Below are 17057 nucleotides of genomic sequence, written 5' to 3'. Positions count from 1 at the left end.
TTTTTTTAGCAGTGGGTGAAGGTCTGTCCCAACAACGCCCCGCCCCCCCCCGTCACCAAATGTTTTACGTATGAAATGGAACTGTCTGCGGAACGGAACTGTCTGCTTAACCCACTATTAATTACATTATCTTAATTCAGTGTACCTACTTAAGCATAATAATGCGGGCGTTCAGCAATCGCTATCGAATCAACAGCCACGTGAAATTTAGCTAGCATTATTTAAAATTTGCAAGAACTATTGACTAATACTATAACAGGCATAAATAAACTAACAACATAAGTTCTACGACTTAAAGATCTCAAGGACGGGCACACGCAATCTCAACTGGCTAGTTATCCTCTGGACAGCGGCAGTCTCTTTTTTTCTTTCTCTCCCTTTAACGCGGAGTGGCGCACGTGCCCGCTCGCGGTGTAAAGCGTGTGCAGTGTTTCCCACAGATTAGAAATCTATTTGTGGCAGGGGGGTGGGGGGGGTTGTTTCATGTCAGAGGGGGGGGGGGGGTCGAAATAATTCCTTTGTTAATAATTTGTTACACAGAACTTGTATTATATTCAATATTAATCCAAAAAGATTCACACCTTCACAAAATTAACAACAAACAAAAAATGTCTGCATATGCAGGTAGCAACACTAGTGCTAAATAACTACTTAACTGGTCGGCTCCATGACGCTGGGTATGTAGCTAGCTCCTGAGACTTCTCGCTAAAATAACTAAGGGAACCTTCGATTAAGACAGTTTCGTAGGAACATAGCGAAAAGAAGTCTCAACTTTCCTAGACCTTTAGCTAGGGCACTAATGCTGAAGGCTCGCTGATACAGCTGTTCGTCTTACTAGAACGATGTAGGAATGCATCGTTGCTAACGTGGTGCTGACGTTGTGACTGTGCGTATGTGAGAAAGACCCGTGAGTGACAGAGAGACGGAGGGAGACCAGGGAAAGGAAATTCAGCTGAATGAATATGCTGTGTGTTTTAACTTAAATATGTTTTCAAAAAAAGGTTTTTACGAAATGCAATATGTGGCGGACGGTGTTGATTCTGTTGCGCACCGACACAAATTAGTCACATTAAATGTGTGGGAAACACTGGCGTGTCTGTGCTATTTTCCGGCATGCACTCAGTCACTGCTGATAGACAGCCTTTTGTAGTGCCCTATTTCTGATACCGTGGCGGCAGAAATGTTGCCTTGGCGGGCTGCATTTTTGAAAGATGCATCCATGGGTTACCAGCCCAACAAATAAAGTTCTGTGTACAATGCAGTAGGCTACCCAAGATTAGCCTATTTATTTTATTTAGTCCGTAGAAGTAAACGGAACTAAATGTAAGCTATTCTAAATGATCATTGGAGTCCCAATGTTTCAGTAATAGTCTATACAAAACCAAAAGACACATTCTCAAAAAGTATGATAACATTTCGGACATATTATCTATTGCGTCTTGTCATTCCAAAAGTTGTTAAATTGAATAGGTTAAGCATCAACAGGCTAACATCAAGTCTATAGCCTAGAATTTCCAAACAATTTACTCTCATTTTTGCAATACTAAATGAAGAACATTACATGTTTGCCAGTTTAACTGGATCTAATTAGACCATTAAATGTTTATGATGTCCCTGTGTGTTTGCGTTGTTGTCCCCAGTCATAAGTATAAACAATCTTGTCAGCCGACTATAAAATGTTGATATGTCGGGCTACTAGTCCAACAGCAGTCTAGCCTAACCCGCAATGTTTGACTTTACTTAGCCAATAAATTACATTTTGCTGAATGATTGAAGGGCTACGCAACAAACAAATATTCACCGACTAACAACACGGAAATAAATGACAGATTGCCGAAGACACGTTCATTTTAAGACCGTGCCTTTGCTCCATGCAACGAGTGCCATTTAGCGATCAGTACATGTCACTAACAATGTCCCTGGCTGTAGACTTATGGTCAATTGGAGTTTCTAGTGTTAAAAGCTTTAAGTGGATACTCTGAAACTAGTTTGAGATCACTTTAGTATCCGCTTAAAACAACACATAAATACACAAGACTACATAGAAATAAATAAGACCTACACAAGACACTCTTATCCAGGGCGACTTACAGTAAGTACAGGGACATTCCCCCGATGCAAGTAGGGTGAAGTGCAACCTTCTGATTAATAGCCCAATTCCCTATCCGCTTAGCCATCTGACCCCCACGTTGGAGAAGAAAAAGCTTGGAGGCACTGTTCGGATCCTGCATCTGTGGCGCCCCTTCGGCGGCGTTTAGCTGCTTGTGCAAAGCCTAGCGCCGCTTTGCTTAGAATGCGCACTAATTCTGCCGCTGGGAGCAGTAAAGTGGGAAATAAATCCTCAGGAGTTGTTTCCCTGATGTTAAGTTCGTCTCTTGTAGAGAACTCCTAAAATCTTGGCAGAACACTGAATTAACAGAAAAACAAGACAAAACATAATCGGCGCCATCTTGGATCGCCTATGCAGGGAATAGCATAAGAGATGTGGTTTTAGTAGCCACGGTGGGGGCTGATTAGAGCAGTTCGCTGATGGCCCTATAGTTCACAGAGCGCCTCCTTAGCGTTTGCAATGGGGGAAATGTAGCCTACACAGGACAGTTGTAAATTCCAGTAGTAAATAAAATCTGCATCTAAGGGTGTTTTCCCACATGGCAGCTTTGGTTAGATGAAAACGAACTTTGATGCAATTGCTCTGTTAGCGAACAAGGAATGTGGGCCATCATTACATTTTTTGGTCCGGACAAAGAAATTCAAGAGAACCTTGTGAACACGACAGTCATAAAGCTCCATCAGCAATGAGCAGTAGCCTCATCAGAAAATAGCATAGAGTTTTTGCACCATTTTGTGTTGATGTAAGCACACAAGCCACAGTCCAATTTATTGTTTAGGGAGCAAACATTTGAGAGCAGGATCAACGGAAGAGCAAGCAGAGATAGTAACTTCTAGCTAAGAAGTTCCAAACTAATACGCTTCTCCCATTTGTGCAATACGTGCACTGTCAATAAATAAAGAACAATAACTGCACGTTGCACTTTGTATAATTAAATTATATCCTTATCATTTTGCACATATATAAATATATATTTCCATATTGGGTATATTTAAACATATATAAAACATTTAAGTAATAACAGAAGACTTGTATACGGGAGCCTTTGCAATATCTGCTGATAGAAAAGAAAATCGCAGCCTTGGAACGCAGGAAAATAAATAGCCGAACGCGCACCTGACAGCAATTTAACAGTAAACAGGAGTGAAATAGCCTTAAATTAGCTCATCACAGTGTGATTTTTAGAAAAAAATTATAAACGCATATCTAGGAAAAGTCAAGCAAGCAGGCTCCTGGAATTTGTGTGAAGTGCCAAAATGACCCCTGCTTGATGCTTCTAGTGTTGAGTTAAACCATAGCTATGCGTCTAAGACAGTATTGTCCTAACTTTTGGTAGATGTAGAAACAACCTTTTTTTTTTATGGTTCTTTGAAATTAAAGCTGATGAGGCCATTTGAAAGACTCAACACTGCCAGTAAGTCCCAATTTTGTGTAACACTCAAGCCAATGTGCGTTAAAAAGGTTAAACATCTTGTGATTGTTCTGCCTACCTATTCAGAGTGCTGATCCTCCACTTGAAGCGATACAGCTTCAATGCCCAGCTGTCTCTTAACAGCAAGCTAGGCCAACAAGTGGTGATTCCCAGATACCTGACGTTGCTGTCCCACTGCACAGATGCAACGCGCCCTCCCCTGAGCCTAGGCTGGAGTGCACACACTGCCATGTAAGATTACTACTGTCAACTATCTCAAATTCAGCACACACCTTTCAGCATCATTAGTAGCACAAAGTAGTCACATTGGCACCAAATAAACATGACACATATTTTTGGTACTTGCAGGTTGCGAACGCTTAAGGGCTCCCAGTCAGTGAATTCCTCATCCTCACTTCTCAGGTAAGCTACTGATTTCGCCATGGGACAAAATATTACTAGACACTCATTATAGCGTTCAAATAAAATGTGGCTTTGATGTGGCTCAAATCAAGGAATATGTGAAGTTAAAACTACAAGCTAGTCCCACATGAAGGTTATATCCATACTTGCAAGATGTTAAAATTAGGGATGCACTGAATCCAGATTTTTGGGGTTTGGCCGAATACCGAATCCACTGGTTAAGATTCTGCCAAATCCAAAACTGAATACCGAATCCTACTCCCATCAGTCCATTAACACAATAAACAACGTCCAAAGCTGTGTATTTTTCATTTTATTTTAACTGTAAAAAAAGAATAGGCAACATTATGCCAGGAAGACAAGTGGGAAAAACTATTTTGACAATTACCATATGCCTAGGTTTACCCCATCTCAAGATCCAATCAATATCCAAAATATTAATCTTTTAGATTTCTTTTTGTCAGATGTTTCATACGCAAATGTTCTAAAAGCCGAATTGTTGAGTATTGTTTAGGGTCCTTGCCACCACGAGAAAAATCGGCATTCGAAATTGAGCATATAGCTCGACTTCAATCGCCTTCTTTTGACTTAAAGTACTGCCAAACAACACTTTTTCTGCTCACAAGTTCCATTTTCACTTTCTCCCGACCTACTGCATGGAATGGTCCACCTACGTAAACACCTTCCTGTAATCAACAGCGGCGTCATTACGTCAACCAGCATAGCGCGCGTAATGCAAGCGTATGGTTCGGCTCGGTGGAAAAAAATTCTAAGGTTCGGCTGAAACCGAACCCCGTCAAAAAGCCCAATATTCGTCCGAAACCGCATCCTTGATTCGGTGCATCCCTTGTTTATGGTGCGTTCACACTGCAGCGACGTGCGTGACGCAACAACATGCTTTCCATAAATGTTCAATGGAGCCATGCGAATCGCTTGCGTGGTGCATTGTGGGTAGCAACGCGACACGATCCAAGCGACATCGTGGAGATGTTCTCAACTTTATGCGAATGAGGAGCGATTTTCGTTAACGATGGCCAATCTGAGTGTTTTCTTGTTTCTCATAACGTAGCCATCATGGTAAACATTTATAGCTTTCAGTTCCAAGATGGAGGGAAACTAATCGCCTGTGTGGCTGCATATCCAGTCCTGTACGATGCGTCTCTGTATTTGTACAAAGACATGAATACAAAAAATGAGGCCTGGCGCAGGGTTGTCAACGTTGTCGGTGCTCCTGGTGGGTTTTTTGTACTTTCAAATTCAATCTTGTCACATTACGTAACTTTGTTCTGTGGTAACTAGATAGCTAGCCCGGCTGGAATTCCCTAATCGTATCGACAGACTAGCAAAGACTTCGAGTAATATAACAAAACGTTTTTACACATGTCAACGTGTATGTCTATTAAACATTTTTGTATTTTGTATAGGCTACAAGTTGTATTTCAACAGATATTGCGAGTACGTAAACCCAAGTCTGCACACTTTGCCATGAAGTTATACGAACTACAACAGTGACTTTGGAGAACTACAACTCTGCATTAATCTGTCTGACACGTCCCCGAGCGTGGTGCACTGTGGGAAGGCGAGCGATGGCAAGCAATTTGTGTCGTTGCAGTGTGAACGCACCGTTATATACTGTGATGCACACTGGCCATCTGAAAGCGGGCAGGTTTTTATCTGCTCGCTTTCGATGTAACAGTCAACGTCGAGGTGTTATACATCCTTGTATCATGCTCTTTGCATTCAGTCATGCTTTGTTGGTGTTTCCAGGAAAGGCTGTGTGAAGGCCGGCAGCTCGACCAGCGTCCTGGTGGATTCTGATGGCGAGGAGGAACCGAGCAGGAAGGTGGCAATCCGCAAGCGCCGTTTTTGCGATTGCATGCTCGACGACGAGCGAACAGACGAAGTAGGCAGCAAAGGAATTAAGAAATAACAGTTCAATTTTTGATTGTGGTTTTGTTTTGGATTTACATGTTTAATTTTACATGTATACTGCACTTCATACATGATTGTTTGTCAAAGCATACACGGTCATCAGATACATAGTGATTTTGTCTAACATAATCTGCGCCTGTTTATTTCAAGGCCTTCTTTAACGGCCATAATGTCCCTCAATGTCTCAAGACTTAATCAGCCCCCTCTTCAAGAATCTCTCTCTCGACCCTATGGCCAATTTCTAACTTCCTGCTCCAAGGTACTGGAAAAAGTGTCTGCTGCTCATCTTCAGGACCACCTTCATTACTTATTTGGGATGTTCCAGTGGTTTTAGTTTTTGACACAGCACTTAGACGACACTTCTCAGGGTCAACAACAACCTCCTGAGTGCTGCTGTTGAAGCTCCCCCTGCCTCCTGGACTCTCCTCGACCTCAGTGCAGTGTTTGACACAGTTGACCACTGCATCTTTATTGAATGCCTTGGAGCCAGCACCTGCCTCACCAACACTGCTCTGAACTAGTTCTGTGCCTACCTCTGAAAGGTGTTGGACCCATCCTGTTACATTTGGTTTATCACAGGGGTCTGTCCTTGATCATATACTTTGTATTCTTTACATGCACCCTTTCAGCCAAGTAATCCATAATAATTTGGATAAAAGGTTACCAAATACTAAATAACTATAACTAAAGTTACTAAATAAACAGGTTACTCATTCCATTGTTATGCAGACAACACTAAGCTTGCATTAACACCACCCCTTCTCCCTTAGTTGCCTGCACCCTTCTCCCCAGTGAAGCAAAACTTCCTCCAGCTTAATAATGGCACTAAAATTGAGGCCTTTTTTGTTGGTAACTTCCCATCAGATCCTAAGCACACGTGTAATTCACTTTTTCTTTGACAAAAAAGTTATCCCTCTCCTCCCTCACATACAGCAACCACTACAAACAACCTTCCATCATGAAAACATTGTCATGCTCTGACTTTCTCTCTTGCTGTCAGCATAGATGGAAAAAGTACACACATCCTTCACTCAAGTAGAAGTATATATACTCATGTTTAAAAAGACTGGTAAAAGTTAAAGTATTGACTACACTTAAAGAACTATGGGCTCTGATATATAATTTACTGAAATAAAAAGTTGCCATTACAACTGAGTCAGATGGCTGAGCGGTTAGGGAACCGGGCTAGTAATCTGAAGGTTGCTAGATCGATTCCCAGCTGTGCCAAATGACGTTGTGTCCTTGGGCAAGGCACTTCACCCTACTTGCCTTGGGGGGAATGTCCCTGTACTTACTGTAAGTCGCTCTGTATAAGAGCGTCTGCTAAATGACTAAATAAATGTGTAAATGTACAACTACCTTGTTTGTTGGAGTTCTTGTTCGAACTCGGAAACTGTGCTTCAAACCTCTTATTTGCTAACGTTCAGTCCATCGACAACAAAATGGATCAACTTAACGCTCGTGTCAAATTCCAATGGGACATCAGGAATCAGAATGGGATTTATTCGCCATGAAAATTTGCACAGACAAGGAATTTACTTTGGCAGGAAGGTGCATACAATAAACATATAGGAACCTAAAATTTAAATATGTGGATTATCTATACTAAGGGGGTACATAGGTTACAAAAACTAGCAGTACTAAGTGGAATTAGAATTAAATAAAATGTACAATAAAATAAAATCTAAGTTGTCATAAAATTAAATATAAGTTACCACTTACATAAAAAAAAATACAAATATTATAAAAAATACAAATGTGCAAGATACAATTGTGTAATGTAATGTGTTTTAAGTAGTCACAGCAGTAGGAACTGCTGTGTACTGGCGTTCGTCGAGACCTGGCTGTCTCCGGAGATCTCCGACACGGCGGTTACACCGTTGGGATTCACCATATACCGCCAGGACAGAACAGCTGATTCAGGGAAGTGCAGAGGCGGAGTTGTCTGTGTTATGGTTAACTCTCTTTGGGCTACGGATGTAGCGGTACTAGCATCCCACTGCTCTACGGTCCTTGAGCTGCTAACAGTAGAAATCAGACCCTTCTATCTGCCTCGGGAATTCACTGCGATCGTCATGAGTGCAGTCTACATCCCCCCCAGGCACACAAGGCCGCTGCTTTGGATGAACTATATGGGATTATCAATGGTCTGGAAAATGTGCTACCAACAGGTCTACAGATGATGCCATTGCTCTGACTATGCACACCACTCTCTCCCACCTGGACAAAGGGAATACGTATGTGAGGATGCTGTTCATTGACTACAGCTCAGCATTCAAGACCATCATCCCCTCCAGACTGGTCTCCAAGCTTGTGGACCTGGGACTAAGCACCTCCCTCTGCAAGTGGATCTTCCACTTCCTGACGGGGAGGCCACAGGTGGTAAGAATCGGTGACCGCACCTCATCCATACTAATCACCAACACAGGCACCCCACAGGGCTGCGTGCTCAGCCCTCTCCTGTTCTCCTTGTTCACTCACGACTGTGTGGCAACGCACAGCTCCAACCTCCGTGTTAAGTTTGCTGACAACACAACCATTGTGGGCCTCATCTCTGACAGTGACGAGTCAGCCTACAGAGAGGAGGTTAACACCCTGACATCATGGTGCCAGGACAATAACCTCTCCCTCAACATCAGCAAGACCAAGGAGCTGATTGTGGACTATAGGAGGCGGCAGGAGGAGGAGCATGCACCCCCACTCATCAACGGATCTGAAGTGGAGAAGGTCAGCTGCTTCAAGTTCCTCAGGGTGAACATCAGCAACAACCTTACCTGGTCTGGTCACACGGACAAGGTGGTCAAAGCGGCCCGTAAACGCCTCTTCTTCCTGAGGAGACTGAAGAAGTTTGGTATGGACTCAGTCATCCTCACTAACTTTTACAGATGCACTATAGAGAGCCCTCTGACTGGGTGCATTACTGTGTGGTATGGGAGCTGCACAGACGGGGACCGCAAGGCCCTACGAAGTGTGGTCCGTTCTGCTGATTTCATCATCGGCAGGAAGCTCCCAGCCCTACAGGACACCTACCAAACACGCTGCCTCAGGAAAGCTGGCAGGATTCTAAGAAACTATTACCACCCTTCCTTCAGTCTATATACCCCATTGCCTTCTAGCAGGTGTTACCGCAGCATCTGGTCGCGCACACGCAGACTGGACAACAGTTTCTACCCAAGGGCCATCAGGCTTCTGAATGGACATTGATATGGACACTGATACACTTCACACTAGTCACTTTAAACACTGTCACATTCAGCTACTGGTCGCTCTATCAGTAATATTGCATACTGTACCTCACTGTACTTCGCCATCAGGCTCCTGTATGGTCATTGACTTAGTCACTGATGGTCCTCTTAGTTACTTACACACTGTCACTCTCAGCTGCTGGTTGCACTATCTGTGATTTTGCACTATTGTACTGTACTCCACCTAGGTTAGTATAGGTTATAGGTTGAATAGATTATATGTGCATTTAGGGTTAGTATAGTGTATTATTTATTGTTATCTGTATATTTAGGAAGTTTTAGTATTAGGGTTAGTATAGTGTATTATTAATTGCTATCTGTATATTTAAGAAGTTTAACTTATTTAAGCTCAGCATAGATATTATTATGTTCTGTGTATGTTATCCCAGGTGCTTGTCTTGTCTTAAGAATTTCAGTGCCCAGTCTGACCTTGTGTTGTTCTGTGTACCTGACAAATAAAAGACTTGAGACTACCTGTTTTAGTGTCACGCTGGTAACTGGACATCACATCATATTAATACATTTATACAAAAATTAACTATGTGCACACCTGGCCAATGCATTCCAGTGCATTGGCCAAGAATCCTTTTTGACACTGACAGTTTCTAACATCTCCCTCATATATGGCCATGGGTGATCAGTCATGTCTCGACATTGCTAAAGGCCAATTTATACTTCTGCGTTTTTACGCACACGGGGAACGCCCTCTCCGACGAGGAACGCCCTCTCCGAGCCCCTCGGAGAGCTCCACGTGCACCTCCTGATTTATACTATCCGTCCGTCCGTCATTTTCCGGATACTCCTTGGCTGTGATTGATCCGTATTAAGAACCGCTTGCGTCAGGGGCGGGGGCGGAGTTGCTGTTACCAACAAGAGAACAGAATCCTTTGACCGCCATTGTTGTAAGTTTTTACAATTCATATTTCAGCTAAACAGTACATGTAAATCAGCATCTGAATTAAAATGTGACGAGAAATGGGCAGTGTAGTTGCTGAAAATGTGCTTATTTTATTGATGAAACGGCTGATTTGTACATTTGTTCCGACTTTTCGATAACCTAGCTAGCATCGCAGTGCCACCTACTGTTCTGGCGGTGAATTGCCTTCAGCACACAGAGCCGTCGGAGTAGTATAAATTCAACCAATCCGTCCGACTCCATGCGTGCGTCTGTCCGTAACGGAGTCGGAGAAGTATAAATCGGCCTTTACTCCCTGTCTCATCCATAATGTTAGCCATTCTTGTTGCCTTCTGCCTTGCATCTTTGTTGCTTCAAAGCTCTTGGTAGCTTTGTAGACTAGCTTACGTTTGTTGTGCGTGTGCAGGAAATTTAAAAAGGCGCGCAAAGACAAGAAATAATATTGATAATGCCACTAAATACAGATTAAAACTAAAGTAACAAGCCTGGTTTGAAAAAGTACAGATATTTGTGTAAAAAAATTAAGGAATGAAAGTAAAACTTTCTGTCTGAAATAAATGGTAAAGTACTGATACCAGAAAAGTCTACTTAAGTACAGTAACAAAGTATTTGTAACAAAAACTTGTCCATACCTTTGTCTCTAAGACTGGATTGCTGCAATGCACTTCTCATAACAGTACATTCAAAACGGCTCCACCAGGACCTTGATGAGACTTCAGAAGAACCACCACATCACATCCAGCCTCACATTCCTCTACTAGCTCCCTGTCTCCTATCTAATTTAGTGCAAAAACCCTTCTGCTAACTTTCAATGGAATGCAGAGTTAGTCAAAATTAAATAAATAAATAGGTCAATAAATAGATAAATACATACATAAATAAATATGGCTATGAAATAAACTCTGACATTAAAAAAAGATGGCAATAAATATATAAATATAGCATTATATAATTATATAGCTGAATCCATTTGCCGACATCAATAAATAAATACTTTTATTTTAGTGCTGTCAGTTAAACGCGTTATTAACGGCTTAACATTTTTTATTGCGCGATTAGCGCTCTTTTTGGCCTAGCAAACCTCAGTTTTTTTCACATGCTGTTGCAAAAACTACATTACCACACCGGATCTAGCTAGACCGGAAACAAAACAACAGGCACGCCCCACACACTTGTTTGAGCTTGCGAGCCGGCTAAAGAGTAGGAGCAGAGCCCATTTACGGATATTAGACATTCTCTGGTAGTAGGCTAACGTTACGTTTTTAGTGGATGGCGAGCGCGAGGCGCCGAAATGGATGCCAATAAGATTCTGAAAGTTTACTTTTAAAAAGTTGCCAAATGGTTCCAGTTACAAGACCAAAGTGATCTGTGTGTTTTGTCGTTGTGAACTGAGCTATCATCGCAGCACGTCGTCCAGTCTGAAATACCACTTGATGGACAAGCACACAGCTGATGCCAATTCTCTGCCCCCTCGTCAAAGCCAGGCGATTGCAATGTTGTTTTCAATTAAAAAAACATTTGCACGAAGCAATACGAACCACTTTTCCATGTTGATAAGAGCATTAAAATTAGAAAAAAGAATGGAACAAAAAAAAAACAAGGGACATTTAGAAAAGATAAAAATGTGCGATTAATTGCGATTAATCGCGAGTTATCTGACATTAATGCGATTAATCGCGATTAAATATTTTTATAGTTTTACAGCACTAATTTATTTATTTCAAAATTACGTTTTTGTAAAGAAACATGTATTTATTTCATGGGGATTTTATTTCCTAATGCCGCATTTATTTATTTGAGACTTTTACACACCACATTTATTTCCACTTATATTTCAACACCACATTTATTTATTGAACATATATATTTGCAACCATTTTCCTAATTGAAACTTTTCTAAAAATCGCTAGTTTGGTACGCTAATGTTACAGTTCTGAATTGCAGTCCCGCATTTCTTTGACTAGCATGTCTACAGTTCTAAGTAAACTCCATTAGCAGCGAATTTCGTTTAATATCAGTGCATAACACTACTTGCTTTGGAGATATCGATACGTGCTTGATGACGTACCTGTAACCAAGTGGCGTCCCATTTCCTAGGGCTATGTAGCCCTTACCCCTTACTTTCGAGGGCCAAGGGCCAGGGATAAATTAAGGGGAAGGGGTAAGGGGGAGTATTGGGATTCGGCCCTGGTTTGTTGCAACTTTAAATTGCCAATAATAACAAATGACTTCAATTTGAAGCAGTACTGTAAATCCAAAGGTATGGGTAATGTCTGGAATGTGTGTTCTGTAGAGCACTTATCCGCCTAAGTACCTTTACAAAATCTACAATGTGTGCCAAAATAATATGAGCCATGCTGATCAATTTGCTGATCAATGCTGATCAATTTGATCTATAAGGCCAGCATACAATCTGACACGACTAATGTCTTCCATCATCTACAGAATCTAGGTGGAATCTGCGTTGGTCTGAAGATAACCACGCCCCTCTCGTTTGCATGCGAGATCGGAAATATATACAGTACAGAAATACGTGTGGTGTGGAAATAAATGTGGTGTGGAAAAGTCTCAACAAATAAATAAATGTGGCATTAGGAAATAAGTCCCATGAAATAAATAAATGTCTTTACAAAAACGTCATTTTGAAATAAATAAATGTATTTATTTATCAATGTCAGTAAATGGATTCAGCTATATAATTATATAATGCTATATTTATTGCCATCTTTTTTTATTTCAGAGTTTATTTTATAGCCATATTCATTTATGTATGTATTTATCTATTTATTTACCTATTTATTTATTCAATTAATTTTGACTAACTCGGCGTTCCATAACTTTCAAGTGCATTCATGGAATAGATAGATTGGATGAATTGAACCACCTCAGGTCAAGAACAACAGTTTCCTCTTACACCCCCAGAACAAACCAGGACTGCTGGACCATGACACAACTAAATACCTAAAAGCACCCAGTCAATACATGTTTTTAAAACTAGTTTAGAAACATTTCTTTCAGAAGTTGTATCTAACACATACAGTATGTATGGATTTTTGTCTGTTATATGTTATTTATGTATTCTCTTTTTTTACTGGCACCCTGAGAGTTGGTAGAGAAAATATGGAACACTCACTTCACATGCAAGCCTTCTGTTTTGTGTAAATGTTTGTATGTTTAGATTCATCGGAGTCCAAATGAGTCGGCAGATCTCAATGAGATCAATGATGATGAGATGCTAGCTGCCGTGTTTGAGATGAGTCGACATGAGGATGGCCCCTCTGGCCAAGCCCTGGATGACGAGCCGACCAGCAGTCCAGACACAGGCTTCGGAGATAACGATGTTCAGGAGCTGGCCTATCACACAGAGCTGCTAGACACTGAGAACAAACAGTCTGCAGGTAAACGGGGACCAACTGAGGGACCGTGTAATTAAAATAAAAATCACAATACAACTTGTATGTGGATGTAATGAACCTTATGAATGCGTAAAATTCAGAAAACAAATTGAGAAAACAAACAACTAAGGATATCAACAAATATAGCTGCCGGCAAAGATGAGGGGGCAAGCACGATCTTTGGGGACATCTTCAGAATAGGGTTCCAAGTTGATATATATAGGAGTTGAAGATGGGACCAAATTTGTGGCGTGTGAAAAATTAAGGCTTAAAAAAAAAATAGGATACATTGAAAAGTACAAAATGGTAGCAATTGACGCATAGGATGCACAATAAAAAGAAGTTGATTCACAAATGGGGGCTTTGCCATTTGCTAGTTCTTCTAGCTAAAACCGACAGAATGTGCGTTCTCTTGTACATATCCCTATTTCTAATAAAATAATTAACTGAATAACCTGTCAGTTAGCCGCTACTATAGTAAAGCTTCAGCCTGTTGCCCAGTTCGCTTCTCGTGTAGAGCACGCAAGCGAAATGTTTTAGCATTAGTTTGAGCGCAAAATTGTTTTTTTAGCTTTATGTAATATAAACATTAGGTTGGACTCGTATTGTTATTTGCTGAATGTATTTAACCATGAATATTATAATAATAATAATAATAAATATAGCTGCAGGCAACAATGGCGTGTTCATCCTCAACATTGCAAACTATTTCAAAGTTGACATGATACAGACATGCATTTCGTACATGTACACAACATTTCAAGACAATTGGAGCAATGGCTGATTTTAAGTCATTTTTTGAAATTCTTCACAAATTTTCACTGTAGAGCATGTAAAAATCCAAGCTTACATTACATTTATGCATTTAGCAGACGCTTTTATCCAAAGCGACTTCCCAGAGAAAGTTTTACAAAACTGCATAGGTCACTGATCATAACAACAAGATAGCCCCAAACATTGCGGGTAGCCAAACATGAAGCATACATTGTGAAACCAAATAAGTCCCAAAGGGAAGAACCGTAAGAGCATGTAGTTAGACAAGTTACAATTAAACAGCAAGAACCTCAAAAGTGCCAGAGTCTACCTGTGGAAAAAGCAAGCAACAATAATATGTTTCACAGCGAGTACAATAATATTAAGACAGTTACAACAAACCAACAAGAGCAACAAGTCTCTCAGTAAGAGTCATTGTGATCCTGGGGGAAACTAACATCCGGTCAAGCCAATCATTCCTACGTGCCGTCGTACTCCCGGAACAAGTGCGTCTTGAGCCTTTTCTTGAAGGTGGGGAGACAGTCAGTGTCCCTGATGGAGGTGGGGAGCTGGTTCCACCATTGGGGGGCCAGGCAGGAGAAGAGCTTGTGTTGGGACCGGGCGGTCTTGAGCGGTGGGACCACCAGGCAGTTTTCAGAAGAAGACTGTAGCTGGTGGGTGGGGGTGTAAGGCTGGAGGAGAGACTTGATGTAGTCGGGTGCAGTCCCGTTCACCGCTCGGAAGGTCAGTACCAGAGTCTTGAATCTGATACGGATACATGATGGGAAGCCAGTGGAGGGAGATGAGGAGCGGGGTAACATTGGAGTGTCTGGGTAGATTGAATACCAGACGGGCTGCCGCATTCTGAATCTCCTGGAGAGGGCAGGTTGCGCATGCTGCGAGACCGGCAAGCAGCGAGTTGCAGTAGTCCAATTTTGGACTACTGCTTGTGGTTCGTAAGTGCTTGGACTAGCAGCTGGGTGGAATGCTCAGACAGGTATCTCCTGATCTTCCGAATGTTATAGAGGGTGGATCTACACGACCAGGAGACCGTAGCAATGTGGGCTGTGAGGGAGAGCTTGTCATCCATGGTCACCCCGAGGTTCCTGGCAAAGGATGAAGGGGTCACCGTCCCCAGGGTGATTGAGAGGTCGTGGGAGATTTGACCGGGATGAGGAGGAGTTCTGTTTTGGCGAGGTTCAGCTGGAGGTGGTGCTCGGTCATCCAGGCGGAGATGTCTGTGAGGCAGGCCTCGTCCTAGCTGAGATCCCCGGATCAGTCGGGGGGAACGACAGGTACAGCTGCGTGTCGTCAGCATAGCAGTGGTAGGAGAAGCCATGGGAGGTGATGATTGGTCCAAGCAAGGTGGTTTACAGGGAGAAGAGGAGAGGTCCAAGGATGGAGCCCTGTGGGACACCAGTGGAGAGCTGGCGGGGGCCTGACACTTTGCCTCCCAGGAGAATTGGTAGGATCTTCCCGACAGGTAGGATGAGATCCAGCATGTGCAGTGCCAGTGATGCCCATCTCAGAGAGTCTGGCGAGCAGGATTTGATGGTTAACCGTATCAAATGCTGCAGAAAGGTCCAGCAGAATGATGACAGATGACCTCGAAGCCGCTCTGGCAGACTGGGGGGCAGCGGTGACTGACAGGAGGGTGGTTTCTGTGGAGTGGCCAGTCTTGAAGTCCGATTGGTTGGGGTCAAGCTGGTTGTTCTGAGAGAGAAAGTTTGACAGTTGGTTAGATACAGTGCGGTCAATTGTTTTAGAAAAGAATGGTAGCAGTGAGACTGGTCTATAGTTCTGGAGGACGGCTGGGTTAAGGGAGGTTTTTTTCAGTAGAGGACTAATTCTGGCCTGTTTGAAGGCAGAGGGGAAAGTGCCGTAAGTAAGAGAAAAGTTAAGGACATGGAGAAGAAAAGTTATGATGGAGGGAGAGATAGTTTAAAAGAGAGTGGGGGTTAAGAAGGGTGGAGAAGGTGGAGAAAAGTTTGTGAGGGTTTGAGGCAGAGTTAATTTTGTTCAGAAAGTAGTGGGTTTTAGCATCAGTCATGCGGGCAGAGAAGTATTTGAGGAGGGAGTGATACTTATCAAGGTCCAGACCATCTTTGGACTTGCACCATCTCCTCTCAGCTGCCCAAAGGGATGGACTGTTCTTCACGAATAACATCCGTCAGTCACGGGCAGGAGGGAGAAGATCGCACAGGCCTGGTTGACAGGGGACAGAGAGTGATACAGTTACGTGTCAGGATGAGGTTGAGCTGCTTTCCTGCCTTGTGGGTCGCCAGTGTGTTCTGCAGCTTCAGGTCGAAGGAAGTCAGAAGAGACTTGGAAGTCGACGACCTGCGTTCCATCGAGGTGGATGTTGAAGTCCCCGAGGAGTATCAGCGGTGTTCCATCATCCGGGAGGACGCTGAGGAGCATGTCCAGCTCCTCCACAAAGTCAGCTAGCGGCCCTTGTGGGCGATAGAAGCCAACTAAAAATGCTTTGAAAGGATTGGTTAGCATCACATAATGGTGTTCAAATGATTTGGCAGAAACGGAAAGGGAGGTGGATGGGTATTTAATGGGTAAAGAAGCAAACCTGTCCCACCACCCCACCCAGCGAGGTGAGTGAGTGAACGAGTGGTTGACGGAGAGAGCAGCTGGAGTTGCAGTGTTGTCTGGGCGGATCCATATCTCTGTCAGCGCAAGGGCGTGCAGAGAAGTATGAGATGCAAACGCAGGGATGAAGTCTACCTTGTTCACAGCAGACTGGCAGTTCCAGAGCCCTATGGAAAGAGAGAGGGCAGGTGGAGAAGATCTGGATAGGTAGCCAAGATTAGAAGTGGAACGCATATACTTTGTCCCGAATATGCTAATGCATAGCTGACGA

The 17057-nt window shown here is 42.7% G+C and overlaps 1 protein-coding gene across 3 annotated transcripts in view; it reads left to right on the top strand.

The window, feature by feature from the left end:
• The window catches only part of usp37 (ubiquitin specific peptidase 37), a 159241-nt gene that overhangs the window by 108304 nt on the left and 33880 nt on the right, over window positions 1–17057 (top strand). For 2 of the 3 annotated variants that reach the window (XM_047046774.1, XM_047046775.1), the window contains 4 exons: window positions 3609–3773; window positions 3891–3944; window positions 5712–5847; window positions 13216–13435. In XM_047046774.1, coding sequence (XP_046902730.1) covers window positions 3609–3773; window positions 3891–3944; window positions 5712–5847; window positions 13216–13435 — 575 coding nt within the window. The remainder of the gene's footprint in view (window positions 1–3608; window positions 3774–3890; window positions 3945–5711; window positions 5848–13215; window positions 13436–17057) is intronic. The other variant, XM_047046776.1, reaches the window with a different exon arrangement.

The sequence above is a fragment of the Hypomesus transpacificus genome, chromosome 23 (assembly GCF_021917145.1).
Source record: "Hypomesus transpacificus isolate Combined female chromosome 23, fHypTra1, whole genome shotgun sequence".
Classification (NCBI taxonomy): Eukaryota; Metazoa; Chordata; class Actinopteri; order Osmeriformes; family Osmeridae; genus Hypomesus; species Hypomesus transpacificus.
The sequence above is the reverse complement of the archived record's forward strand: the minus strand, read 5'-3'. Positions and strand labels throughout refer to the sequence as shown.